General features: G+C 44.5%; 11 protein-coding genes and 1 non-coding gene across 12 annotated transcripts; 6 read left to right on the plus strand and 6 right to left on the minus strand. All coding sequences in view use genetic code 12, as the record gives it.

Annotated features, from left to right (window-relative positions):
* Positions 1-37: 37 nt before the first annotated feature.
* PSN45_001123 lies at positions 38-109 on the plus strand. Its single transcript has one exon. It is a non-coding gene; the product is annotated as a tRNA-Glu (tRNA).
* A 374-nt stretch (positions 110-483) lies between these two features.
* PSN45_001124 (S-adenosyl-L-methionine-dependent methyltransferase) lies at positions 484-1965 on the minus strand (the record flags this gene model as incomplete). Its single annotated transcript, XM_006688495.1, has 1 exon — positions 484-1965. The coding sequence occupies one exon, from the start codon at positions 1963-1965 to the stop codon at positions 484-486; it is 1482 nt and encodes a 493-aa protein (XP_006688558.1).
* Positions 1966-2501: 536 nt separating this feature from the next.
* On the minus strand, positions 2502-3635 carry PSN45_001125 (uncharacterized protein; the record flags this gene model as incomplete). The annotated part of the gene is made up of 1 exon (XM_006688993.1): positions 2502-3635. One exon carries the CDS (start codon positions 3633-3635, stop codon positions 2502-2504), a length of 1134 nt encoding a protein of 377 aa, XP_006689056.1.
* Positions 3636-4331: 696 nt separating this feature from the next.
* On the plus strand, positions 4332-5822 carry pzh1 (serine/threonine protein phosphatase Pzh1; the record flags this gene model as incomplete). Its single annotated transcript, XM_006688496.2, has 1 exon — positions 4332-5822. One exon carries the CDS (start codon positions 4332-4334, stop codon positions 5820-5822), a length of 1491 nt encoding a protein of 496 aa, XP_006688559.2.
* Positions 5823-6016: 194 nt separating this feature from the next.
* PSN45_001127 (uncharacterized protein) lies at positions 6017-6640 on the plus strand (the record flags this gene model as incomplete). Its single annotated transcript, XM_006688995.1, has 1 exon — positions 6017-6640. One exon carries the CDS (start codon positions 6017-6019, stop codon positions 6638-6640), a length of 624 nt encoding a protein of 207 aa, XP_006689058.1.
* Positions 6641-6700: 60 nt separating this feature from the next.
* USV1 (Up in starvation) lies at positions 6701-8245 on the minus strand (the record flags this gene model as incomplete). Its single annotated transcript, XM_066157586.1, has 3 exons — positions 6701-6929; positions 7284-7564; positions 7805-8245. The coding sequence occupies 3 exons, from the start codon at positions 8243-8245 to the stop codon at positions 6701-6703; spliced, it is 951 nt and encodes a 316-aa protein (XP_066013683.1).
* A 1894-nt stretch (positions 8246-10139) lies between these two features.
* ryh1 (GTPase Ryh1) lies at positions 10140-10769 on the minus strand (the record flags this gene model as incomplete). The annotated part of the gene is made up of 1 exon (XM_006688997.1): positions 10140-10769. The coding sequence occupies one exon, from the start codon at positions 10767-10769 to the stop codon at positions 10140-10142; it is 630 nt and encodes a 209-aa protein (XP_006689060.1).
* Positions 10770-11226: 457 nt separating this feature from the next.
* PSN45_001130 (uncharacterized protein) lies at positions 11227-12903 on the plus strand (the record flags this gene model as incomplete). The annotated part of the gene is made up of 2 exons (XM_066157587.1): positions 11227-12678; positions 12865-12903. 2 exons carry the CDS (start codon positions 11227-11229, stop codon positions 12901-12903), a joined length of 1491 nt encoding a protein of 496 aa, XP_066013684.1.
* Positions 12904-12952: 49 nt separating this feature from the next.
* Positions 12953-14053, minus strand: LYS1_1 (Saccharopine dehydrogenase; the record flags this gene model as incomplete). The annotated part of the gene is made up of 1 exon (XM_006688999.1): positions 12953-14053. One exon carries the CDS (start codon positions 14051-14053, stop codon positions 12953-12955), a length of 1101 nt encoding a protein of 366 aa, XP_006689062.1.
* Positions 14054-14607: 554 nt separating this feature from the next.
* On the plus strand, positions 14608-15918 carry LYS21 (homocitrate synthase lys21; the record flags this gene model as incomplete). Its single annotated transcript, XM_006689001.1, has 1 exon — positions 14608-15918. The coding sequence occupies one exon, from the start codon at positions 14608-14610 to the stop codon at positions 15916-15918; it is 1311 nt and encodes a 436-aa protein (XP_006689064.1).
* Positions 15919-16061: 143 nt separating this feature from the next.
* Positions 16062-20927, minus strand: PSN45_001133 (uncharacterized protein; the record flags this gene model as incomplete). Its single annotated transcript, XM_006688498.2, has 2 exons — positions 16062-18854; positions 18978-20927. 2 exons carry the CDS (start codon positions 20925-20927, stop codon positions 16062-16064), a joined length of 4743 nt encoding a protein of 1580 aa, XP_006688561.2.
* A 540-nt stretch (positions 20928-21467) lies between these two features.
* NEO1 (Putative aminophospholipid-translocase) lies at positions 21468-24956 on the plus strand (the record flags this gene model as incomplete). Its single annotated transcript, XM_006688501.1, has 1 exon — positions 21468-24956. One exon carries the CDS (start codon positions 21468-21470, stop codon positions 24954-24956), a length of 3489 nt encoding a protein of 1162 aa, XP_006688564.1.
* Positions 24957-25903: the final 947 nt, after the last annotated feature.

Below are 25903 nucleotides of genomic sequence, written 5' to 3' on the forward strand. Positions count from 1 at the left end.
TTCACAAGATACATGAGAGTTTTATACTCAACAAAAATCCGATGTAGTGTAACGGCTAGCACGGTTGTCTTTCACACAGCAGACCCGGGTTCGACTCCCGGCATCGGAATATTTTTTTGTTTCTTTTACTCAAGGCGTAGAAGAGCACTAAGCTGGGGACAGTTTGTGCGAAGGCTACTTGTTTCGGAAATGACTGTGGTGGTTCATCATGCGTACTTTTATTTTCGTGAAAGTTGCTTTCTTCTCATCTCAGCTAAAAATGAAAACTTGTATAACATGGAATGGTGAAGTCCAAAAATTACAAAAAAATATGTATATGCCTACTAAGACATGTTACATTATTTAAATCTTTTTAGGTGGAATTTAGAAGCAATAAATTTTCTCTATTGAGTATATATCTCTTATATCAATTTGCAAAATTTGCAATTCTCATGGCTGCGAAATCATTTTATTCACAACTGTACAAGAAACTAAATACATGTTTTAAACAAGCTTCTGAAATCCCAATGGAACTTCACTTCCCTTCGGCAACAACCCAAAAAATTTGTAAATTTTGCCCATTGACTTGCTGTCCTTGTCTGTTAACCTTTTGTAGGCATTGTAGACCTTTTCTTGGGTTTCTTGGCTGTCATTGTTCTTGATCAACAACTGTTGAATCCTATGACCTATACCCAACTCATGCAAGAAGTCCCCTTGATCAACCGGATCCAAGACCATAACCATGTCTTTAGAAAGAAGCTTCAAGTTATCAAAGTCGACGTTTATAGACAAATCGACTTCTCCAGGCTTGAAGAATGGAGACACAAACCCATGCTTGTAAATACCTCTCAAGGTGTTATCAGGGATCTGATCAACCACACCGTAGTCAATAACCAACACGGATCCCAATCTTTTTTCATTGTTTATCAAGCTGGCCATTTTTCTTATGAAGAACTCGGCATCTGGACATATTTCGATTCTGGTGCCAACCGGCAAACCTTCAAATCTTTTACTTAAAGTGGGGATGGCAGAAGAAGGGGTTTCTTTCGGAGTCATCGTAAGGTGAAACTCATTGTCAAAGCCTTCAGAGTTGGCTTCACTGCTAGGTTCAGCTTCTGGCAATGCGATGGTGTTGTTACTAACACTGGGAGAGTGTTCCACAAGCAACTCTCTCCAGCCATTATTTGTGAATTGAAACGACTTAATCGGCAAGGCATCGAAGAACTCATGGGCTAAAACGTAGTTAGAAATTTCAGGGTTGTTGGTAATTTCACTCTCGTTTTCTACCCATCTTATCTTATTTCCCCAGATGGTGGTAGAGTGGTCACCAGTATCAGTGGACTCGTACGGATTTGCACCGCACAAAGTTTTATGCTGTTCCTTTCTTAAAACTCTAGAAGTTTCAATAAGCTCGATTTCGATGTTGACAGCGAACTTCTTGGTCAATTTGTTGAAGCTGGTTAAAACATCGCACATTAATGTTCCTTTTCCTGGACCAAACTCTATGAGTTTGATGGCATTAGGCCTGTTTTGAGTTGCCCATATCTGAAAAAGGTACAAGCCAATAACTTCACCAAAAACAGAAGAAATTTCGGGAGAGGTGATGAAATCACCGGTGTTTGCATCCAATGGATCTCTAGTGGTATAGTAGCCAAACTGCGGGTGCGTCAAACACTGTCTCATATAAGCCGATAACGAGAGAGGGCCAGTGGTTTTGATAGTTTCTTCTAGAAGTGTGCTCAAGTTATCTACTCGGGGCTTTGTCTTTGTGGCCATAGGAAAACTGGGCATTTTTCCAAGGTTTTCCCTGATGTTGGTATTTCCTTTGATAGATGATTCCAATTCGTCAAGCTGTTGTCTGAGGTAGTGCGAAGCCTTTTCATACTCCTCCTGGGAGAATTTACCATGGTACAATCCATCAGCATCTTTCACGGGCTTCTTGAAGCGCCGGAATGAATTAGAAAACCTCCTAGTAAACCGAAGCATGGAGTACGTAGAAATTTAGAGGAAGTGCGACTTTAATCATCGCGGTTAAGAGATGAGGTTTTGAACAGGTCGAGAAGCGGCCCCAGAACCCCTGACAAATAGCAGGAAATTCAATTAACAGAAAACAGTAGAAAGTTATATAGAACAAGGCTCGGAGACATCACATTAATCTTTCAGTGGAATCCCTATGCAACTGACATTGTATAATAATCACAAATAATCAACTATTTGCAAATGATGATATAATGCCAATTGCCTAAAAATCCAACTGAAAGATTAAAGCAATAAAATATAAATCCAGCTGAACACTACAAGAAATAAATTAAACCCAGGACAATAGGTTTAATAATTACGCAAGCGGTCACGGCCCAAAGTTGAATTTGAACTCAAGACAATACTTGATAACTACCACCTTAAAATTACAACAGCAATTGAAGTAACTCTTAAAGTGATATTATTTCAAAGTAGAAACTAAGTGAACTTAGTATCTTATTTGATACCTGAATTTATCAATTCAGCTTCTCTACCGTGTGATGCTACCCATGACTGGCCACCAACGGAGCAGTGGCCAGAGGCATAGTAACGCTAGTAAAGACAACCGGGGTACTTCTAGGAGCACCTCCAGCTGCTGTTACAACACTGGTAGAATTTGAAACCGTTTCAGACGAAATTTCTTTCTCCTCAACCTCGATATCGGCAACCTTATAGTTGATCTTTTCGATATTGATGTTCTTTGGAGGTCTAAACATTGCATCCATAAGAATGAAATCATCTAAACTGTTCAACACACCAAGATCCTCTTTGTTGTTGATGTCGATGTTGTTTACGATTTCATCCTGATTGACAGCAAAGGTATTGGCGATCTTGAATCCCAATTTGGTGTAAAAATTTCTGTTGATGATATTCGAACTTTCCAAATAACACCAGGAATCCAACACAAAATTATCAAGACAATAGTTGATCAAAATCTTACCCAAAGACTTACCAGCCATGGAGGGTGATACACCAATGTCACTCAAGTACCAAACTGAATTAAACTTATTCTTAAAATTTAAGTTCAAGTTCAAGTTGATTAATACTGAGTCTCTAATATTGTTCAAAAAAGGTAACTTTTCCTTTAATGTTTTCTGGCGACAGTTATTCATGTACGCCAAGTAGCTGAACTTCAAAAACGACGAAAACAAAAACAACTTATTATCCGATCCCGAATGATTGTGGGAAGTGGAGTTGAAGTTATAATAGTTTAGGGTCAAACTGTTATCAAACTTCAAGTTGTTCCAGCAAGCAGCCGCCAAGAATGGATAGTTGGTGCCACTGGAGTTGGCCAACTCAAACTGCACATCTTTGATAGCGACAATAACACCACCAAAAGAAAAGTATTCCAAAACAGAAAACTCGAAAAATGCCTGAAACAAATCGTTCTTCTGCTTTATCAATTTCTTCTCCTCAACTTCGTCATAGTTGATTTTTGTGTTCAAAATGTAGTTGACAAACGGATCCTTGTTGAAGGCTAACTGCAAGGTTTTGGCTACCCGCTTATAGTCTTTCTTGTAGACCCGCTCAATACTAATTTCAAGGTTACCTATCATACGTCTCAGAGGATTTAACTGAGACAAAGACAGTCGTGGTTCTTTCTTTTTGTTGGAATCAAAATCTTCTGTAAACGACATATTGCATAGGAAAAATAAACTAAGGGAGAATCTAAACTATAAACAAAAATCGCGAGAGCGAGGAAATCGGGGCCGCTATTTATAATTTTGCCAACGGGAAGATAAGCGGTCGTGCAAACCGTCAGATGGGAACCGAAGTCCATTGGGAAAAGATGTCGCATTAGCGTCATAGGCCCACGGCGTGTGCGCGGTGAAAGTGCAAGTTAGCCAATAATCGGGCCACTGAAGGCTTTCTGAGCCAACCTGCAAAGTAGGGGCCAAAGCCACTTATGAGGTTCTAGAAGCCCCTTCCATAATCAGTAGACAGGGCATTTACCAATCTTCACTATTTGGTCCTCAACCCTTGGTGTTTATAAAAGCTAGGAGAGAGGTGGCTTGTGCATCCACCAGTTCTCACCCCTCTGCCGATCATTAAAACTCCCCATTTAAACCTCTCCTATCTCCAATGACCCATACATCCATACACCCATACATTACAAAATCCGGAGGGACAAGGCGCGCGAAAAACTAAAACCCACCTTCAAAAAGAATTCAACCTCACCCAAACTATATATCATCATGGGAAACTCACCTTCTAAAGATGGAGCTCCCCTTTCCAGAACCACGTCATCCGCATCGTTAAGGTCGAATAAACTGTCACGATCCATCCGGTCAGTTCGCAGTAAAAAGAATGATTCACTGACCAGCTTATCAAAAATGGCCAGCACGCCTCGCCTGCTGTCTCGCAGGAGCAGTGATTACCAAGAGGAGCAAAAAGTAAATCCCGTCTTCGACGACCAATCCATAAACTCGGATATACCGACACAGTTCCTGGCGTTAAATCTCCTGGCAAACGCCACCATTCCGGCGCTGTTGGCACAAGTAGAGCCCAAACAGCCTATCTTGGTACGCCGAAATACTGGAGGGTCGATACTGGCTGGCGGGTCCGGCTTGGCCGACGGGGGCGGCGACTCCACCGCCAATAGAAATGGTACCCCGACGCTGTACGAGAATGAACCGGTACTTACGCCTCTGTATGCCATTAGCAATACCCCTACGTCCGGATATTTTTCGGGCAACCTCAGCAGAACCTCCACCAACCACTCCATTTCGTCAGGCGCTGTGTCGGACGCTGGCGATGGCGATCGTCTGCTCTCCAAGTCGCGGTCCAACTCGTCGTTTTCGTCAGGACGACTTTTGAAGACAAACTCCAACGTGTTGAGCAGAAATGTCACCAACACCAGCCAGTCGAGCTCGTTCGATATCGAAAACCTTATCCAGCGGCTCTTGGACGCCGGGTACAGTGGAAAGCGCACGAAGAACGTGTGCCTTAAAAACAATGAAATTCAAATGGTATGCCTGAGGGCTCGGGAAATTTTGTTATCGCAGCCATCACTCTTGGAGCTCAATCCACCCGTCAAGGTGGTGGGAGATGTCCATGGGCAGTTTGGCGACTTGATTCGGATCTTCACCAAGTGCGGGTTCCCGCCGCTGACCAACTACTTGTTTCTCGGTGATTACGTCGACAGAGGCAAACAGAGTCTTGAAACCATCTTGTTGTTGCTCTGCTACAAGATCAAGTACCCTGAAAACTTCTTTTTGTTGCGAGGCAACCATGAGTGTGCCAATGTCACCCGAGTGTATGGGTTCTATGACGAGTGTAAGAGACGGTGTAATATCAAAACGTGGAAGTTGTTCATCGATACCTTCAACACTCTCCCCATCGCGGCCATTGTGGCGGGAAAAATATTCTGTGTGCATGGAGGGCTTCTGCCGGTGTTGACCCTGTTGGACGAGATTCGTAACATTGCCAGGCCTACCGATGTGCCAGACTTTGGTCTTTTGAACGATCTACTCTGGTCCGATCCAGCGGATACATTGAACGAGTGGGAAGACAACGAGCGTGGGGTGTCGTATGTGTTTTCCAAGGTGGCCATCAATAAGTTTCTCCAGAAGTTTGGCTTTGACTTGGTGTGCCGGGCCCATATGGTGGTGGAGGATGGGTACGAGTTTTTCAATGATCAGACGTTGGTGACGGTATTTCTGGCCCCCAACTATTGTGGAGAGTTTGATAACTGGGGAGCGGTGATGAGCGTGAGTGACGAGCTCTTGTGTTCGTTTGAGTTGTTGGATCCGCTTGACAGCGTTGCCTTAAAGCAGGTGATGAAGAAGGGCCGAAACGAGAGAAAGGTCGCATTGGTTCAGTGATGAAACGATGGCTTAATGTAGCGACGATTAGCATGTATAGTAAACGAAAATACTAGATACCTGTAGTCGCGATGGTTTAATAGAGAAGTTCACAGTTGATATATAAGTTATAATATAATGGATATAAAATTTGACCCATACACCCGTATAAGGTAATACCGCGAAATCGCAAAGTCAAAAGTAAATCGGCCCTCATGAGCCAGTACTTTCTTCTCCAGACCGAAAACTACGACCCACTAGTGTCACTAGTCGAGAGTCTCGCGGCGAGATTGAGCGATAATGACGAGGTAATTGCGCGGTTGCTCAAAGTCACGGACTCGCTACGTCTACCACGAACTGTCGGCGACGTTTCTACCGACTCGCACCCCCAGGACGAGCTCCGATATCACTTAGACACAAAATACAAGCTCAGTGATATCCAGGCACCCGATTACGACGACGTAGCCAACGTACAAATCCGCCAGTTGCTTCGGGACAACTATAGGCTCCTCAAAATCAAAAAACAAAATGATACTGTTAATGAGTACATTTTCAAGACGCTCCTCCAATACCAACGGTTTGTCACCACCGAGTTGATACCAATGCTCCGTCTTGACTTCGAACACAGCGTGCAACAGAGCCACCGCGATCTCCGGCGAGTGCTCCACGCGAAGCTCCAAGTAGATGCGAGCCTCTGGGCCAAATACCAGGAGTATTTACAGTTTTTGCAACGGCTTTTCGACATGTTTGAAGAGCTCACGCAAATGCTCACCCAGCTCGACGACGAGAGGGTACTACTAGTGGAAGCCAAACTTGAAGCCATTCGGCAGCTCATGTAGGTCATAGCTATGGTACATAAATTAATTAGGGGTGGATAAAGTTCAAATGATTATTAATGCTCAGTTATCTTCTTCTTTTACTTGAGTGGTAACTTTCGTCTTCTCAACCTCTCCATTCTGAAACTTGTCGTTGTCGGGTGACAATAGGCTGGTGATGGTGGGCTTTTTTGACGTATCGTCGTCGTTGAGCACGCCCCTAAGCCAGCTTTTGGTTGAATCTTTTATGGGTGCAATGTCAAGGCCCCTGGTGGGCGTAGTTCCCGCCGTGGAAACATCATCCTGAGGAATGCTGTTCATAGAGTGAGCACTACGATGAAGCAGCGGGTGAGGTATATGCTGCACCGGAGGTAGTACGAGGGAGCCAGTACCATTGGTGGGGGGGTTGCCCGGTGGGAACAGAAATGTCTGGGGCCGATGGGCCTGGAGAGGCTGCAGCCGCAGCGGGTGGCCAGGCTGGTGGTGGTAGAGGGGCGATAGCGGCAGCACGAGCGACGCCAGGCGCGGCCCACTATACTGCAACATTGTCTTTGAGGGAAACAGCCGTTGTTGCAGGGGAGGAGCATTCATGTGCTGGCTAAACGAGTACATTGGCACCGGGGGCGCCGACTTCATCAGTCCGCCACCCAAGTAGCTGCGGTCATACACGGGTGTATTTAACGTCAGGGATCCGCTCGATGACAACGACAGCATGGAGGAGAGTTTATCCGAGTTTAGCACAAACGAGTGCTGTAAGGAAAGCGGTCGAGGTCTGCGTTTGGGTTTAAACTGATGCGACGGGAGCCTAAGACCACCACCACTGTTACCACTGGCATTGGACGGAGGCTCTTCCTCGTTGGAGCTGATGGTGTTGACGTCGGGGCCCAGGGCCGGGGGCCGCGAGTGCGACTGCGCGTGGAACGGCGGCGGGGCGCCTGCTCCCTGGTACTGGAAATGGGGGTAGTTGTGGTGTGGCGAGTTGGAGTTGGGCGGCGACGCGAGTGACGGGTGGTTGGGGGTACCGGGGCTGTAGTAGTGGACGGGTTGGTGGTGTGGGTACAGCGTCGGGTGCTGGACCGGGAGATGATGTTGGACGTGCTGCTGCACGTGGTGTGACGGGTGGTGCTGGACGTGGTGCTGGACGTGGTGTTGGATGTGGTGCTGGACATGGTGCTGAGGGTGCTGCACGTGATGCGGCGGTGGTTGCAGCGCCTGCTGCCCTGGTGGCGGCGCCGCTTCATCTTTGTCCTCTGGTTTCTTGGTGGCAAGGTAGTTTTCGTACGCGTGTACCGTTTGCTTGTGCTGGCGGAGATTTTCCAACCGAGAAAAGTTCTTCAGGCAGTAGGGACAGGTGAATGGACGTTCACCGGTATGTTTCCGTTTATGACGGGCCAAATGCTCGGACCGAGTGAATGACATATTACAGCCAGGGAACCCGGTGCACTGGAAAACCCGTCCTTTTACAGTCCGTTTTTTCTTCTTGTCGTCAGCGTCAGCTTCGTCAGCTTCAGCATCGGCGTCCGGTGAGTCGGGTACGGGGGACTCGGTGGCGCTGGAAGGGCTGGACTCGCCCAGCGAGTCTTGTACAGGTTCCTCGAGCTTATCTTTAGTTTGGGTCTTGACAGACATATCGCATGCCACTAGGGATGATTAAAACGCAGGCAAATGTGATCAGTTGATGTTTGCCCAAAAAAGCTGGCACAAAAAAGCTGATTTATGGAAGGAAGTAAACACAGCGAATTTGGAGTCAGTAGTTATGTGAATACACACAGATAGGAATGACAAGAAGTTCTGGGGTGTGACCGACTGGGTATGGCTGGAGATGTATACCTGCTAATGCAAAGGGAGTATGTTTTTTTGTTATGTGTATATCCACGTGAATATGACTCCAAAATGTCTGAGACAAATGGGAGATGGAAAAGCAGTAGACAACAACCTTTGACGCGAGGGGGTCGGGATTCTTGGACCAACGCACGGGAAATGAACAAATAAGTCTGGATTCCAGGAAGAAGGGAAATGTTTATAATTGTAAAAAACTAGTGTCGAAAGCTGGAGTGGTGGTTTAAAGTTTCATACAAAAAATTTTTTCCCCTGAAATATTATGAGATAGTTTACACGACTAGAGGAAGTGCAGCCCATAGGTCTTTTTTTTTTGTTTTTTTTTTTAAAAATTTTTGTCAACTGCGGTTATTTTTCTTATTTTAAATTGTGATGCGCCAGCAGGCACCCGTTTTTTTGGGATGACATCACCACCAATTTTCTAGTTTACCTGAAACGAATCTTACTCAAATATAAGGTGCCGCCATCAGTCCAGAACGTCAACTTGACAGCATTATAAACTTCATGACATGGTCTGATTATCCTTCTAAGAGGGTTCTGCGACGTGAAATTTTTAAACGAAGGTGCGCCTGATCATGTGGTTTGTCCTGTTTCGAAAGCTATTCCCCTCGAACTTTTGCGCCTAACCGTTTTGTTCACGTCCCCCTAGTCACAAATAGTGCTAGAAAATACTTGTAAGTTGTAAGGTAAAAATTCATGTACATGATTATATTTTTTACTACTCGGGCGATGGATGTATGCACCCAACTGAGACCAATTATGTTGCGCGACTGGGGTTAAATAACCTTAGACGGCTCTTCGATGAAACCTTTCTAATGTGGATTTGTCCACTATTTCCTAGACAGAATAGCTGACCGGCAGGCGACATGTAGATTAAACGCAAAGAAGCAAAAGACGCCTTGAATTCCGCGTAACAATAGAGGAGGGGACCCCCACTTGCATCCATTAATGCTGAGTAGAGCTTGTTCGCTTAGATACGATAGAACCGCTTGTTAAAGTTTCAGTTGACGGGGGATTATTGCAGGATTTTTTAAGTGGATAGCGTGCTGTAGATCTCTTGAAATGTCCAACTTAAAAGGGGCGGGAAACTATTTTTGGCGACGAACACTTGCCACACTAATACCCCTTGTTGATCGGAGGTTCCTAGTAAGTTCCTGCCGTAGCCAAAGTATCTGGACCCCCACTTAGGGAGGGGGTCCTTGACGTGCATCTACCTGCACTAGCTACCGTCGCGATTTTTTTGGACAGATAAGGACTGGGGACGAGGTCGGGTATAATGCAATGATACGCTGAAACTACGATATAAATTTGTAATTATAAATTTGGCGACTACAAATATGCCTTCCATAAGCAGCTGAGTACTCGGTCAAAAAAGTAGGTGGATGGCGCACCTAATACGCGAGGTAGAGATCAGGGCCTGGATTTGGGAAAGGGGTTCTTGGTACGGGCCTGGATTCCGGCCCACTTAAGAGGGTGGCGCCGCAACCAGGTGGCTACAGTCTACCTGTAGCCTAACGCGCTCGCCACCGCCCCATTACGCGGACGAAGGCTTCTGATATGCCGATGGGCGCCGCGAACGCGCTACAAGCTACCACCAGCGTTTCATGCGGTTGGAACGAATCACCCTCACTCTCGTCCTACGACTCGCGGTGCTCGTATTCGCTTCTCAGTTCATATATTTGTGCTAACAGCATGAATAACTATTTTCGCCACCCGTAGTGGTCTCAATGGTGATATCTATAGTCTCTGGCTTATTCTGTGCCCCCGAATCCAGGTTAAACTCTGGTAAGCTTTTTGCAATTTTCTTGAACAATAACTTAATATTATGATTGGCTTTGGTGGAAGTCTCCAAATAAATGCTACAGTTTTCAATCGACTTGCCCAACGTCTCCAACTCCTCGGCACTCACCTGCCTCTTGTTATTTAAGTCCGATTTATTACCCACAATAACAATTATAACGTCCTCCCCTCGTTCCAATTTGACTTCACTGATCCACTTGTCCAAATTGTCAAACGACTTTTTGTTGGTGATGTCGTAGCAGATGATCGCCACGTTAGAGTCACGGATATAGGAAGGAATCAACGACCGGAACCGCTCCTGTCCCGCCGTATCCCATAGTTGTAACCGGATGGTTTTGTTGTCTTCTAGGTACATGGTTTTACTCAAAAAGTCGATGCCGATGGTGGCGGCATATTGTTCATCAAAGGTGTCATACATGAATCGGGTGATGAGCGACGTTTTCCCTACTCCCTGGTCCCCCAAGAAGACGATCTTGTACTTCCTTAGAATGTTGGATTTATCATTTGTGCTCATGCTGGGAGGAAAAGATGAATATTTTAGATTTGGAAGAATGCGACTTTTGAGCGGCGAGGGGCTGAGAGCTGGTGCAGCGCCAGCTGGGTTAGCGAGACTTGGCACCCACCTCGCGAGAAACGCACCGCAAGTCCTCGCCGGTGGAGCCACCATAAACATATATATCACACCATCCATAAGCGTCATGGACTAAGCATCCAGTAAGACGTATAGCCAGACACTCATACATAGCAACGGCGTTTTCTCTGTCTAATTAGCACCGCAATAACATCTTCAACAGTTACTTGCTCCGGGTGTCTATTTCTCATTACCCTTCCTAAATCGGCAGTTAATGAGAATTCAAAAACAGTTTCTATAGTTTTGGAAAGCAGGCAATAAACAGAAGTTTGATTAGAAATCCTCCTCCTCCAACCGGTTTGCACAAGTTACATACATTTTCATGCCCTCTACACCCAGTATGTGGATTAAATCGGCTATCGTGAGTTTTGTGACACCCACCATCACTAATCCTAATCCCAAGAGCTTTTCCAACCCTGAAGAAATAGACCGGTTTTTGTCGAATTTTGGCGACGAGCTGGTGATTGTCAACACGCGAGTCAAAGGCCGTAGCGGGGATATCGTTCAGCAGCGGCGGCAGGTTCGGGAGTTCAACCGAGCTGAGATTCAGGATGTGGATGAAGAGAGAGAAAGACGAACAGTCAAGGCTAATCAGAGAGAGAGGGAGAGGGAAGAAAGGGAAGAGAGGGAAAGTCAAAAAAGAGAGAGACAAGAAAGAGAGAGACAAGAGAGAGAAAGTCAAAAAAGAGAGAGACAAGAAAGAGAAAGACAAGAAAGAGAAAGACAAGAGAGAGAAAGACAAGAGAGAGAAAGACAAGAGAGAGAAAGACAACAAAGAGAAAGACAAGAAAGAGAAAGACAAGAAAGAGAAAGACAAGAAAGAGAAAGAGAACAGCGGAGATTCGAACTGCGAAGGCTACAAAGAGAACAGCGGAGACTCGAACAAGCGAGACAAAAGAGAGAACAGCAGCGACTCGAACAAGCGAGACAAAAGAGAGAACAGCAGCGACTCCAAAAACTCGAAGAACAACGACTCCAACAACTCGAAGAACAACGACTCCACCTCGAAGAACAACGACTCCAACGTGAAAGAGAAGAAAGGCGCTTACACAGATGCAGACTCAAGCAGCAACACCAACAGCAACTTCTCCAAAGACGAGAACGCAGACGTGAACGAAGACGTGAGAGAGAAGCTCTCGAAAGACAACAGGAAATTCAACAGCAACTCGAATACCAGGAGAGAACCCGTCAAGACAGGGAAACCAGACGACAAAGGAGACATCTTGAAGAATCAACTTCTCCACCGATGACGACCCAACGAAGGCTTCAACACGACGAACCCCGTGAGCACCACCAAGAAAGGTCGAGACAAAGAAGAGAGCGTGAACGGGAACTCCTCACACTTCAAGAAAGGCATGAGGCCCAACAAAGACAACAGCACCAAGAACGAAACGACAGGAGCCAACGAAACAATGACACCCACAGCATTCTCACGGCTCTTCTGGAATACGAAGAAGTTCCTCCGTACAGAGAACAGTTCCACAAGTACCTCGATCTTCTTTCTTTCGACTCCCGGTTTTCACCGGTGTTGAGAATCAACAAGGCTCTTGTTAGAGACGAAGGACAGCTTCACAATCTCATCAGTGAGTTTAGAGACTTCAACGTGTTTCCCAGCTCGGTGGATCCGTTTAAATTGACATATGTTGATGACCGGCAATTTGACCATATGATTCCTGAGTTGCTTGCACAAGAGGTGAACCATGTTGGCGGTTCCAGCACAGATGACATTCAATTGGCCATCGAGTTATCGTTGAATGAACTAGAAAGAGCACAAACAGCTCATACACAGAGAGTACAAACAGCTCATACACAGAGAGTACAAACAGCGCATACACAAAGAGCACAAACAGCGCATACACAAAGAGCTCACACACCAGAACAGAGATACCGACACAACCAAGAACCAGCACTGTCGCAATCACAGTTGCGACAATCTCCGGTACAAACAGAATCACCTTCGTACTCTCCTAGGATCCAGATTCCACGATTCGCCAACGAAGATGCCATCGAAGCTTAGAAAGCAATCTACACTACAAGGACAAGTCATACACTAGTACATAGATATACTAATTTTCCAATCTGGCTACATGTCTCTCAAACAACCGTTCAGCTCCAACCCAAACTCCAGCAGTATCTCTGTTTGGCAATTCAAGTAACGAAGGAACCAAATCTGTGCTGAATGTTTCAGAAGCTTCTCTAGGTAACAAGGACGGAAAGTGGTCAATAGAGCACACTGATAACCTTGGACCTTCGGAGGTCTCAATTTCCACCGTAGGTTGTTTGAAGCTGGTGATGGTTTCGTACACGGGAATTGGGTTGTATGGATTTGTGGCATCTCCCGAAACGTCGACAATGGTGGTCAACCTTCTGTTGACATCATTCAAGGTTTCTGAAGTCACAAAAGCAGCAATTGGACTCGACAAATAGATGCAATTGACAAAGATATCCGATTGCACGATCTCCTCAAATGGTCCTCCCTTGGAGGTTTCAGCTATATCCCATTTCAAAATCCTGGTTTTTGGGATTCCAACCTTTTCCATCAAAGCAATAGCCCCCGATCCACATCTTCCCAATGCACCAACGACCAAACATTTTGGATAAGTGCTGGTTTTGGTCACAGCAGCGTCCAATTGTTTCTTGACCACAGCTACCAATTCGGCCTCTCTCTGGTATGGAGTGAGGTTCGACAATTTTTTTGGTGGGTCCAACTGCTTCAAAGCCCAATCCCAAACTCCAATAGCAGCACCGGCGAAACCAGCGTAGAATCCAAACGCAGCAACCCTTCTTCCTTGTTCATTTTCCAAAAATTCAACGTCGTACAAGGTACCTTTACCAGCGGGAAATCTACTCAATACATTTTGCCAACCAGCTTGGTCTTTATAGCAGTGGCCAAAGTAAATGTGTTGATGAACCAAAGGGAAGGTTTCTTCTGGTAAGTCTTTCAAGCCCAATATTATTCTGTCTTTGGGAGCGGTCTTCCAAGAGGCTTTTGCAACAATTTGAGCACCTACGGCTTTGTACTCAGAGGAGTCAAAAGTGGATTGATCGCTTTCTTCCACATAGACTTCAAAGCCGGCATCAACCAACACTCTGGCGGTGGAGGGAGTTAATGCGGTTCTGGCTTCGGCTGGTTTGGTTTCTGCTCTCAAGTGAATTTGCACAGTCATTATCAAATAAGGGTATTTTGCGTTTGCGAAGCCAGGAGTATTTATGGCAAGGTTTGAAACTCATGCCGCATTCAGTTTTAGTTGTTTTATTTAGTCATATTTATAAAAGTCCTCGGATTTAGTCATATCTGTGAACTTAGTCATAGCTTCGAGCTTGTCGCATTCAAGCTGCAAAAAAATTCACTTAGTCCAAGCTAGCACGGGCTCGCATCGGAGTCAGCAGGAATTCTCCCCACCGGCGGCGCCGCGCCCAATTTGCTCCAGTAAAACTCCAGCAATTACCAACTTATGCACACTTCAAATCTTCATTTGCAGCACAATGTTAAACCCACAAAAATAATCGTAGACACCCACTGAACAAGCTCAAGACGAAACCATCATCCGCCTAATTCCCACAAGCACTTCTATCAACCACCTCCAGTCACTATCTCTCTCACCTTTTATGGTCAAAGACCCTTATGTCCTGCAGGCGGAATCATGTTTTGGGCTGGTAAGTGCGCAGAGAATTCCAAATTTTTTCCCACTTCTGTATCTGTAGATAACGAACATACACCATGGCCGAACCAGAAGGATTCACCAAAGTGAGCGAAGAAACACACAAGCCCGACGCCAAGTTAGGTGCCAACCCATATGGACCCAATCCGTCCGATTTCTTGTCCAACGTGTCTAGTTTCCAATTGATCGAGTCCACCTTGAGAGAAGGTGAACAGTTTGCTAATGCGTTTTTTTCCACCGAAAAGAAGATCGAAATCGCCAAGGCTTTGGACGATTTTGGTGTCGACTACATCGAGTTAACCTCCCCCGTTGCGTCGGAGCAGAGCAGAAGCGACTGTGAAGCTATCTGCAAATTGGGCTTGAAGGCCAAGATCTTGACCCATATCAGATGTCATATGGATGATGCCAAAGTGGCGGTTGAAACTGGTGTAGACGGGGTGGATGTGGTGATCGGAACCTCTCTGTTCTTGAGGCAATATTCCCATGGTAAGGATATGAACTACATCGCCCAGAGTGCGGTGGAGGTGATTGAATTTGTCAAGTCCAAAGGCATTGAAATCAGATTCTCCTCCGAAGACTCGTTCAGAAGTGACTTGGTTGACTTATTGAACATCTACAGAACCGTCGACAAGATCGGAGTCAACAGAGTAGGTATTGCTGATACGGTGGGATGTGCCAACCCCAGACAGGTTTATGAGTTGGTGAGAACTTTGAAGTCTGTGGTCAACTGTGACATCGAGTGTCATTTCCACAATGACACCGGGTGTGCCATTGCCAACGCATACACGGCCTTGGAAGGAGGAGCCAAGTTGATCGATGTTTCAGTCTTGGGAATTGGTGAAAGAAATGGAATCACTCCGTTGGGTGGGTTAATGGCTAGAATGATTGCTGCCGACAGAGACTACGTGTTGTCCAAATATAAATTGCATAAGTTGAGAGACTTGGAGAACTTGGTGGCCGAAGCTGTGCAAGTCAATATTCCCTTCAACAACCCAATCACCGGTTTCTGTGCTTTCACCCACAAAGCCGGTATTCATGCCAAGGCCATCTTAGCCAACCCTTCGACCTACGAGATCTTGAATCCTTCCGACTTCGGCTTGACGAGATACATCCACTTTGCTAACAGATTGACCGGTTGGAATGCCATCAAGGCCAGAGTCGATCAGTTGAACTTGCACTTGTCTGACGAACAGTGTAAAGAGGTTACCAACAAGATCAAGAAGTTGGGAGATGTGAGACAATTGAACATCGATGATGTGGACTCCATTATCAAGGACTTTCACGCCGATATATCCACTCCGCTCATCAAGCCTTCAGCCGATGGTCAAGAACCAGATGAACTTCCAATCAAGAAAGCCAAACTCCAATAGTCGAAGAAGGAGAGTAGACTACCAAAAGGGGATAGTAGATTTGTATTTATTGTATATGCTGAATAGTTTAACACTTAGTCTGTAAGGTATCGTGCAGCGACACCCAGCTAGTTGATAATTACACAATTATAGGGTAAAGGTCTCTACTCCCTATGCAGCAGATCCAGGATAATGCTGGCATCATCATCATCATCATCGTCAGTATCGACGTCAATTGTAACGTGTTTCCGTCTTTGAAAGTCCTTGATATGTGCTTTGTTCAAAGCATCACTGAACACCGCAAACGTTGATTTACGACGGGTGAGCTGAGGCAACTCAACATGGACATCGGAAGTTTCAATATTGGCCTCAGAGTCAAACGAAACATTTGCTGATGTTCTAACCGACGACGAAACTCCAATTACATCTTCGATATCGTAAGTATTTCCTTCGGAGTATCTCAACGACACCAACTTTTTAATAGCCCTTTCTACCTTTGCGGAAATAGCATAAGGCAACGGCGAATCCCTCGAAGCCCGGAATAAGATCACGTTGGTGACATGTTCGTTCTCCATTCTGAAGAACACCCATATGATTCTTCTCACCAACTCGGCCACTGCTATCAAGAAACTGGTTGCAGCCAGCTGTTGGATTTGATTACTAAAAAATGCATAGAATATCCACTGAAATCGCAACAAAACATCAGCAACCATGGCAAAGTAATAGTAGACTGGCTTCTCATAGAACAAGTTGTCACGAAGAAGCCAGTTCTTGGATTCAAACTGCAATAGCGACCAGTCCATCACAATGTCCCAAGTTGCCGTGTAGATGGAGTTGATCGAGGCCATTACAATAAATACGATTCGATTGGTATTGCTCTTGTTCAACCGGTAGACGCTCAACAACGCATAGTACACGGCTCCCACCGCATACTTGAGCATGTTTGCTAAATGGGGAAACCAGTCCCCTGTATCGGTATAACGTCTTACACATTGGAGAAACCTGAAAATACTGGGCAAGGCAGCAAAGAACCCCATTGATCTTGACTTAGATGACCCACAAACGTCATGAATGGCTCCCGAGTCATTGAGCATACCGTTCCAGTGATGGGAGTAAAGGCAGAAGAAAAATGAAATATTTCCCATCGTGTAGGTCAATGAGCACAAAAGATCACCTAGAAAAAAGTCTCTGAATTCAACAGGGTAAAATCCAGAGAACAAGATTCTAAAAAGGGCCACCTGGAGCCACCGTCTAGCAGAAAGATAGAACTGGTTGAAAGGCCAGAAAAACACAACCAAACCAGTACCAAAGTATATCCAGGGCCAGTCTCGTCCAGGAAACTCGGCTCTCCAATAATCGTGCATGCTAAACCACATCAAAAGCGACATAAACCCGAAAAATGCTGCTGGAATCACCAAGTACTGCTTGTAGTCCAAGGCAGTAGCAATATGAAACTCAAAAATGAACTTGTAGTTTATTTTGAACCGGTCAAATATGAGCATGTTTAAACCAAATAAGAGAAACATCATCGTTAGCAAGAAAAACCCACCCCATATCTGCAACATGAACCTTCCTTCAGGTAAAGTATCATCAAGGACCTTGCGTAGGCCAGTGTACAAAGCGAGAACAAACAACGGCAAACCAACTCCTAGAAACACCCCAGTAAAGAACGATTCTGGGTAGTACGACGACATTCTCACCTGGTTGTTGTTCAAGGCATATGCTATGCTTTTGAACTTTTCCAAAGAGTGCTTTCTATCTGATGACTCAAGATGAAAGAACGAAATGTACAACTCTTCTGACTGATTTACCAATTTTTCCAAAAGATCACTTGTCATGAAATACGATTCTGTATCAATTTTTTTCACATATTCCACTGAAATCGACGACCCAGTCAGCTTGTCAAACTTCTTGGTGATCTTTCTGAACGCGGTACGGTTCATTTCCTTGTACGACTTCAATAAAACCAAAGACCTATAATGCTCTAACATGGCTTCTTTCAACTGCTTTCTTGCAACTTGGAAGGGCACAGAAAACTGTCTCTTAGTAGACTCGTAATCTCTTCTCTTCCTCTTGCGGGCCATCTCGGGGGTCTGCTGGACCTGAACTCCCGACAGGCGAGAGCCATCAGCCGAAAGAGAAAACTCATTCAAACTGTCTGAGTCCAAAGATGACACCTCCGACCGATCACCAGCTAATCCATTTCTGATTCGGTTTTCGAAGTAGTTGGCATCGACCTCGTGTGGTGTGGTATCAGTCATGGAGATATCTGAGCTGTTGGTAGATTTTTTGATTCTCTCCATAAACACTTTGGAAGGTAAGGAAGGCAAGTCAAACCGGTTTAAGTATGAAAAGGCACTCTTGGTGTGGTACGCCAATTCGTTCACTCTTTTATACACTGCTATCTCCCCCACATGCGTGGTTTGTAAGTTTTTCAACTGGGTTTGCTTCTGTCTGTTCATGATCATACGATGCTCCTTCAACTGATATAACTGGTCTTCCAAAATCAAGAACCGTTCGTATACTTCTTGTTCTCTTTCCCGATAAAATGACTCTACTTTGTGATACTGACCAGAAAGCCATTCCTGGAATTCCCTCTTCGTGTCGTCTTTTTTCTGTTGATTTATGGATGACTTTCCAGTAAATATCGTTGTCTTGAAGGAAACGGTACTGTTTTTATTAGGATCTTCGGGTGGTAGAGTTTGTTCTCGAAAAAATGAAGAGCTTTCATTGTGCCCATATCCACGTTTCTTTGAAGGGTCCAATGGTTGCAAAAGTGGTGTACGGTCATTTGTGTTTTTGCTCTTGTTGTTTTGCGGAGTATCGTCTTCTACATCTTTGACTTTTTTGATGATCTTTTTCCCCTTTTTGTAGTCTAAGTACTGGGGTTCCCACTCAGGGACTACTCCATTACTCAAAGACTCGGCAAACTTCATGCTCCTGGCATACCAAATATACTAAATTTCAGGTTGTGAAGAATCGTAAATGAGAAATGTCACCGTGGGCTTTTCGCACCGAGATCCAAACAAGGATCAATTACTGCAAAATTATATATTAATAAACTAACTCTCGTATCTAACATAAAGGGCATCGATAAAATGGCGGTGTTTGATTCCTGGAGGTTTAGCATCTCTAAATCCACCAATGGCTTCTTCAACAGACCACCCCAACCGTTCAATTAGGAAGCAACAGATTAGAAAACCGGTTCTATTAAATCCATAATGACAATGCACCGCTATCAAAGGATCCTCTATTGTCTTCAGCTCCAAGATCTTATCGATAAGTTGAATGAACTTTCTGATGGAGCCAGGGTCGGGAACCACCTTGGAAACGGTTGCACATTTGTAATAGGTGATGATTTTAAACGTCTCAGGATCATATGGTGGAATATCGGCAGAGATATCGACAATTGCAATAAGATGGCCAGTAGGAAGCTTATATTGGGATGGAATCATGGACCTATCACCATAAAAAGCGTTTTCTAAGATGATAGGCGAGTGGTTTGCATCCCCCTCTCTGAGGGTTTTCATACCCAACAATGGAGAAATGTCTTTACCATGGTTTCTAGAAATATTAAGAGAGATTGGGTCAAGTCTCAGCCATTTCAACTCGTTCTTCAATCCCCATTTGTCACCACTGATATCTGCTTTGACTCTTAACACCCAAGCGGGTGAGAGATGCAATCGTTCGGGAAACTTGTTCTCAATATGATCCAAGATTTTACCACTAATAAACTCTGGTTTCGACAATAACAAGCCATGGCCAGCATTCTTGATTTCTATCAAAGTACTAACCTTTCTCTGAAACACGTGCGACAACATGTTGTCTATCTCAGTGATTTTCTGAGGTGGTGTCACTTTGTCATCAGTTCCGGCCACCAATACCGTTTTCTCATACACCCGGGTGTCAAACGGATTGTTATTAAACCTCTTAATAGCTGCTACCAAGTCACTATATTTACACCTTTCAAACCCCTTTATGTACTTTAATATCACCTTGGTATCGACGTCTAAGTTCCACCTAAACTGACGTAATTTAATGTACAACGAGGTATGTGGAGGATAGAGTGAAGTATCTCCAATCTGTCTGAAAACACTTGAGCTTTCAAGCCCTTCAAGCCTGTCCCAGACTCTCATGAGATTAACAACGGACGGGAACTTAGTCATCCAGTTGGCAAATATCGATGTTTTGTGACTATTCTTCACTTGTTCATTGGTGTAAATATCATCCTGAAACCCGGGACTCGTTAACAAAATCAACCCTTCAACCTTGCTCGAAGGCAATTTCTTTGCAACTCGTACTGATAAGTGGCAACCCATGGAGTGAGCTATTAAAACCACTTTTTTATTAGGAGGTATGGTTTGATTGATAAACTCAGTTATAATAACACTGATGTTGTTACTGGTGAAATCTCCATCTGCCATGGATGCCACAGACGTCGAAATTCTTTCTTGATCTTCTGGAGATATTTTCGTCAACCTGGCGCTTGCGGTGCTGAAGTCTGCCCTGGAATCACCAAACCCTGGCAAGTCAAGTGACACAATCTCCAGACACTGCGACAACAACGCCATCAATGGCTCAAACTGTGACATCTGGCCGCCCATTCCATGGACAAACACCAATATGGGCGACTCTTTCAACTCCTGCAGTATATCGACTGATTGGTTGTTTTCATTCTTCATGAAATTCGTCAACGGGTGGTCAATGTGCAACGTTTTTAAGTATACTTCATCAACAGATAAGCCCTGTTGCCGCGACAAGTCCACTCTTGTGACCCCGCTATACTTGGCCACCAACGCTGAGTCGTTGGGCTCTGCTTCCAAAACGTATTCTTCAAAGGGATTTGCCTTTTTTAGCAACACAATCCTTAGGTACTGCCAGAGCTTTTTGAAAACTGTGTTTGTTTGGGTGAATTGAGCGGTCGACAAATCCTGGAGCTTGCGGAATGACACCTGGACGTTTGTGGACAGAGACGCCTTGGGGCTTGAAAAGTTCAGTATTTCGACATGTTCACTGTCCTCATTGTTCATATTAGTACTAATTAACTGAAGGTACTTGAAGTTTCGGAGTGCGAAAGTGGTGAGATAAGATGCGACGGCTGAAAATGACACCGGGTGAACAAAATAGGATGAAACGGTGCCAGTTGAAAAATACGGAAGAAATGAGGTCAGTAGGCAATTGGGAGGCAATATGAGTCATGGAGTTAACACACTCCTGTGACTTTGAAAGTTTTTCTGGTTTCAAATGGGCTTTTATTCCTGACAATACCCCAAATCTGTCAAAAATGAGAGAAAAAGTCAATACCTTCTCTTTCATATCACCCAAAAAACCTCCAAGATTCATCCTGACAGTCTTCAAACCCCAATTTACAACATCTAACCTATATACCACTCCAGTATTACTATTACTACCAGTCCTCTTTCACACACTACCCCGTTTACCAGTTTTTGCAGCTTTTGTCGCGGGCATGCATGAGCAAATCACAGAAAAAAAGCGAGTGAAAAGACAACCATAACATAAACATTCATACTCTGTGTACAAATAAAGGACTGCAGGAATTCACACATACCATGTCACGTTATTCAAATGATAACGACTCGCTTGATGATTTGGATTCCACCTTGGACAAAGCGTTGAACAACGCTTCAAATAGTTTATTCAACAGTTCTCGTCACAGCTCTCAAGGGTCTATCGGAGGTATTCCTTTGACAAGTTTTGGTAACAGTTCCAACGGACTCCACGAGAATCGTGTGGCCAGTGGCGGAGCTGGCAACTCCAACGGTACTCGATACGAAGAGTTTCACCATGACGATAGCTCTCCACTAATAGGAAACCGATTCCAACAAACTAATAGGTCATTTGATTCGACGTCAAGCTTGGATATCAATCTCAACCGAGGATTCAGCCTCAAGAAGGTGATACGGCAGGTGGTGAACTTCTTCAAGCTAGCCAAATTCGAGTTGAACCAAGAGAGAAATAAATTCAATAGCGAAGATGACAGCGAAGAACGGTTTATAACTCCTCGTAACAACAAGGTGAAAAATCAGTATCCCACTAATGCCATTTCCAACGCTAAGTATAACCCCATCACATTCATACCCATCATTTTGTACGAACAGTTCAAGTTTTTCTTCAACTTGTACTTCTTATTAGTGGCATTATCGCAGATTGTTCCTCAATTAAGAATTGGGTTTTTGAGTTCGTATATTGTGCCTTTGGCCTTCGTGTTGATGGTCACAATGATGAAGGAGGCAACTGATGACATATCCAGACGTAGAAGAGATATCGAGCAGAATAACGAATTATACGAAGTTTTGAACAGGTCCGGCTCAACTGCATTGACAAACGAAACCAAACTGATACCCTCGAAGAACTTACGAGTTGGCGACTTAGTGAAGATTTACAAGAATAAGCGGATTCCTGCCGATATAATACTTTTACAGTCGAGTGATCAAGAAGGAAACGGAGAAGCATTTATAAAAACTGATCAATTAGACGGGGAGACCGACTGGAAGTTGAGAATAGCTCCAAACTTGACACAGCACACTAACAGTATCTCAGACTTGATAGACGACTTCTCCCTTATTATCAGTAAGCCTACCAAATCAATTCACCATTTCAATGGGAAGCTTGTGTACCATCCCAACGGGTACAACAATTCTAACTCTGAACAACTTCCCTTGACAATAGATCAAACAATGTGGGCTAACACAGTGTTAGCAACAGGGTCTGCTATTGGGATTGTGGTTTATACCGGCATTGAGACCAGACAGCTGTTGAACACCACCAAGACAGGGGTTAAAACTGGTTTACTTGAACTTGAAATCAACAAATTGGCTAAAATTTTGTGTGTTACAGTATTTTTGTTATCAGCCTCCTTGGTGTTTGCCAAAGGATGGCCCTTGAAAAAAACCTGGTACATCGATATATTAAGATATTTGATTTTGTTTTCGACGATTATTCCCGTTTCTTTGAGAGTCAACTTGGACTTGGCCAAGTCTGTTTATGCTTCTCAGATTCATAAGGACAAGGAAATCAACAACACCATTGTCAGAACATCTACCATTCCAGAAGACCTTGGTAGAATAGAATATTTATTGAGTGACAAGACAGGAACTTTAACTCAGAACGATATGGAGTTGAAGAAACTCCACTTGGGAACTGTTAGTTACGCAGGTGATACATTGGATATGGTCAGTGAGTATATCAACAACAGCTTGAATAACATGAGGGCCTCAAACAATCTAATCACTTCTAGCAACATGAAGAAAAGAGACTTGAGTAACAAAGTCTACGACTTGGTGTTGACATTAGCACTTTGTCACAATGTTACCCCCACGCATGACGAGGAATCGAATATCGATGCCGATGAAGTAACATACCAAGCTGCTTCTCCTGACGAAATTGCCATTATCAAATTCACCGAAAGTGTAGGCTTGAAGTTGATACAAAGAGATAGAACGTCGATGACATTGTTGCATTTGAAGCTGAACCAAACATTCAAGTTTGACATCTTGTACATTTTTCCATTCAGCAGTGAGACTAAGAGAATGGGGATTGTTGTAAAGGACTTAACCAAGGATGAAGTATTTTTCATGGAAAAGGGTGCTGATTCTGTTATGATGAGCATCGTTAGTCACAGCGATTGGCTTGAAGAAGAAACTAGCAACATGGCAAGAGAAGGCTTGAGAACGTTGGTTATTGGAAAAAAGAAGATGAGTGAAAAGCTTTTGAAGGATTTCGAGTCCAATTACAAAGATGCCAGTTTGGCTATGCATGACAGAGAGTCATCGATGCAACAGGTGGTAGTGAACTACTTGGAGCAGGAGTTGGAGTTATTGGGGTTGACCGGTGTTGAAGATAAGTTACAGAAGAATGTCAAATCGTCGATCGAGCTATTGAGAAACGCCGGAATTAAAATCTGGATGTTGACCGGTGATAAAGTAGAAACCGCCAAATGTGTTTCTATTAGTTGTAGGTTGATTACAAGAGGTCAATACATTCATCAGATCACCAAAATTAACCACCCGGACCTCGCATTGAACCATTTGGAGATGTTAAAGATCAATTTGAATTCGGTGTTGCTAATCGATGGGGAGAGTTTGTTGACATACATGAAACATTTCCCGGAAGAATTCTTCAGACTTGCTATTCAATTGCCTACTGTAATTGCCTGTAGATGTTCTCCACAACAGAAGGCTGATGTCGCCAAAATCATCAAAGAAATTACTGGAAAGAGAATCTGCTGTATCGGGGATGGGGGGAATGACGTCAGTATGATCCAGGTAGCCGATGTGGGGGTGGGAATTGTTGGAAAAGAAGGAAAACAGGCGTCGTTGGCGGCAGACTTTAGTATCGACCAGTTCTATTATCTTTGCAAATTGTTATTATGGCATGGCAGAAACTCGTACAAAAGATCATCCAAGCTCGGCCAGTTTATCATGCATAGAGGTCTCATTATATCGGTATGCCAGGCGGTGTACTCGATCTGCTCCGACTTTGAGCCATTGGCCTTGTACCAAGGATTTTTGATGGTCGGGTATGCCACCATCTATACGATGATGCCGGTGTTCTCGTTGACACTTGACTGTGATGTCGATGAAAACCTCACCAAGTTGTATCCTGAACTCTACAAGGAATTGACCCTCGGCCGGTCTTTGAGCTACAAAAACTTCATTATCTGGTGCATAATCTCACTTTACCAGGGATGTGTAATCCAGCTCTTGGGTCAGAAATTCCAAGGAGTAGAGCTAGATACCTTCACCACCATGGTGTCGCTTTCATTCACAGCACTCATCTTCAACGAATTGATCATGGTGGGTCTCCAAATTAATCGGTGGAACATGATTATGATCATCACCGTGACGGTAACAGTTGTTATCTACGTGACCCTGGTGCCATTCTTACCCGACTACTTTAACCTCGACTATATGTCGTCATTCTCCTTTATATGGCAGTGTGTGGTGATTTTGGTGATAAGTTTGTTCCCGGTATTTTTGTTCCAAACCATCAACCGGAGATTGAGACCCCCTAGTTACGCCAAAGTGCAACAGGACTAAGAAGAATGATAACGTGAAACATATTTACCTTGCCCGTTATCAGCTGTTAAAGGTAAAATGCAACCTGAATGCCCCTGCATGCCCCTATCTTACGGTAGCCAATGACCTCTACCCGGGGGGGGGGGGGGGGGGGGCAGGGGCCTTTGCAGCCTATTGTCGCAAATCATAATTTGCATCTGCACAAAGGACAAGAAACGGTTGGGAGGACAGCATCAGCGGTGCCGCCACGCCCATCGGTAATGGGGCTAGGTAGCCGGTAAGGGGCCCTACCGTTCACCCCCACAGCCCTCACCAGCGTCTCGGCTTTATTCGTTGCTAGTTACCCAATAACAATCAATTAGTGCCAGCACCAAAATGCAATAAACAAACAAAGCAGTCGATATCGTATAGCCGGAACGATGGCACAAAATTGCTTCGCAACATCAGCAGCCCAAAACTCAAACTGTGGTTAGAGTTTTGGGGAGCGAGATCCTGCACATAGCCATTGTGGTACATCCTTGATGATCTGATTTCAAATGGGCCAACCATCCCCAAAAAACATATATAAGCAGCCCATCCCCAGTCGCAAACCCAAAAAACTACTACTTTCTTGTCTGACAATGTATCACGCTAGAACCGTTTACTCCCGCACTTCCACCTTATTATTGGGCTATTTGGCCCTTTCTACCACGCTACCATTTGCTTTAAGCTATAAGGAGTCTTTAGAGAAACTGCAATTTAAGGGTGTGGTTCACCCCAGAGCCTTGTTCAACAAGATTTAAATACACGTTACGCAAGACCTTACGTTACGCCAGACATCACTTTAAGACACTCAGATGTCAATTGGTGTTCCACCATTAATGGGTTGGGGATTGTGGCTGCAGCGCAGCTTCCCCTTTAGAGTTAGTTCAATGATTACGATAGAAATATAATTCCAATTTTTGGATCCAGCAAGCCTGGTTAGCCAG

Source organism: Yamadazyma tenuis, chromosome 1, assembly GCF_029203305.1.
Source record: "Yamadazyma tenuis chromosome 1, complete sequence".
Lineage (NCBI taxonomy): Eukaryota > Fungi > Ascomycota > Pichiomycetes > Serinales > Debaryomycetaceae > Yamadazyma > Yamadazyma tenuis.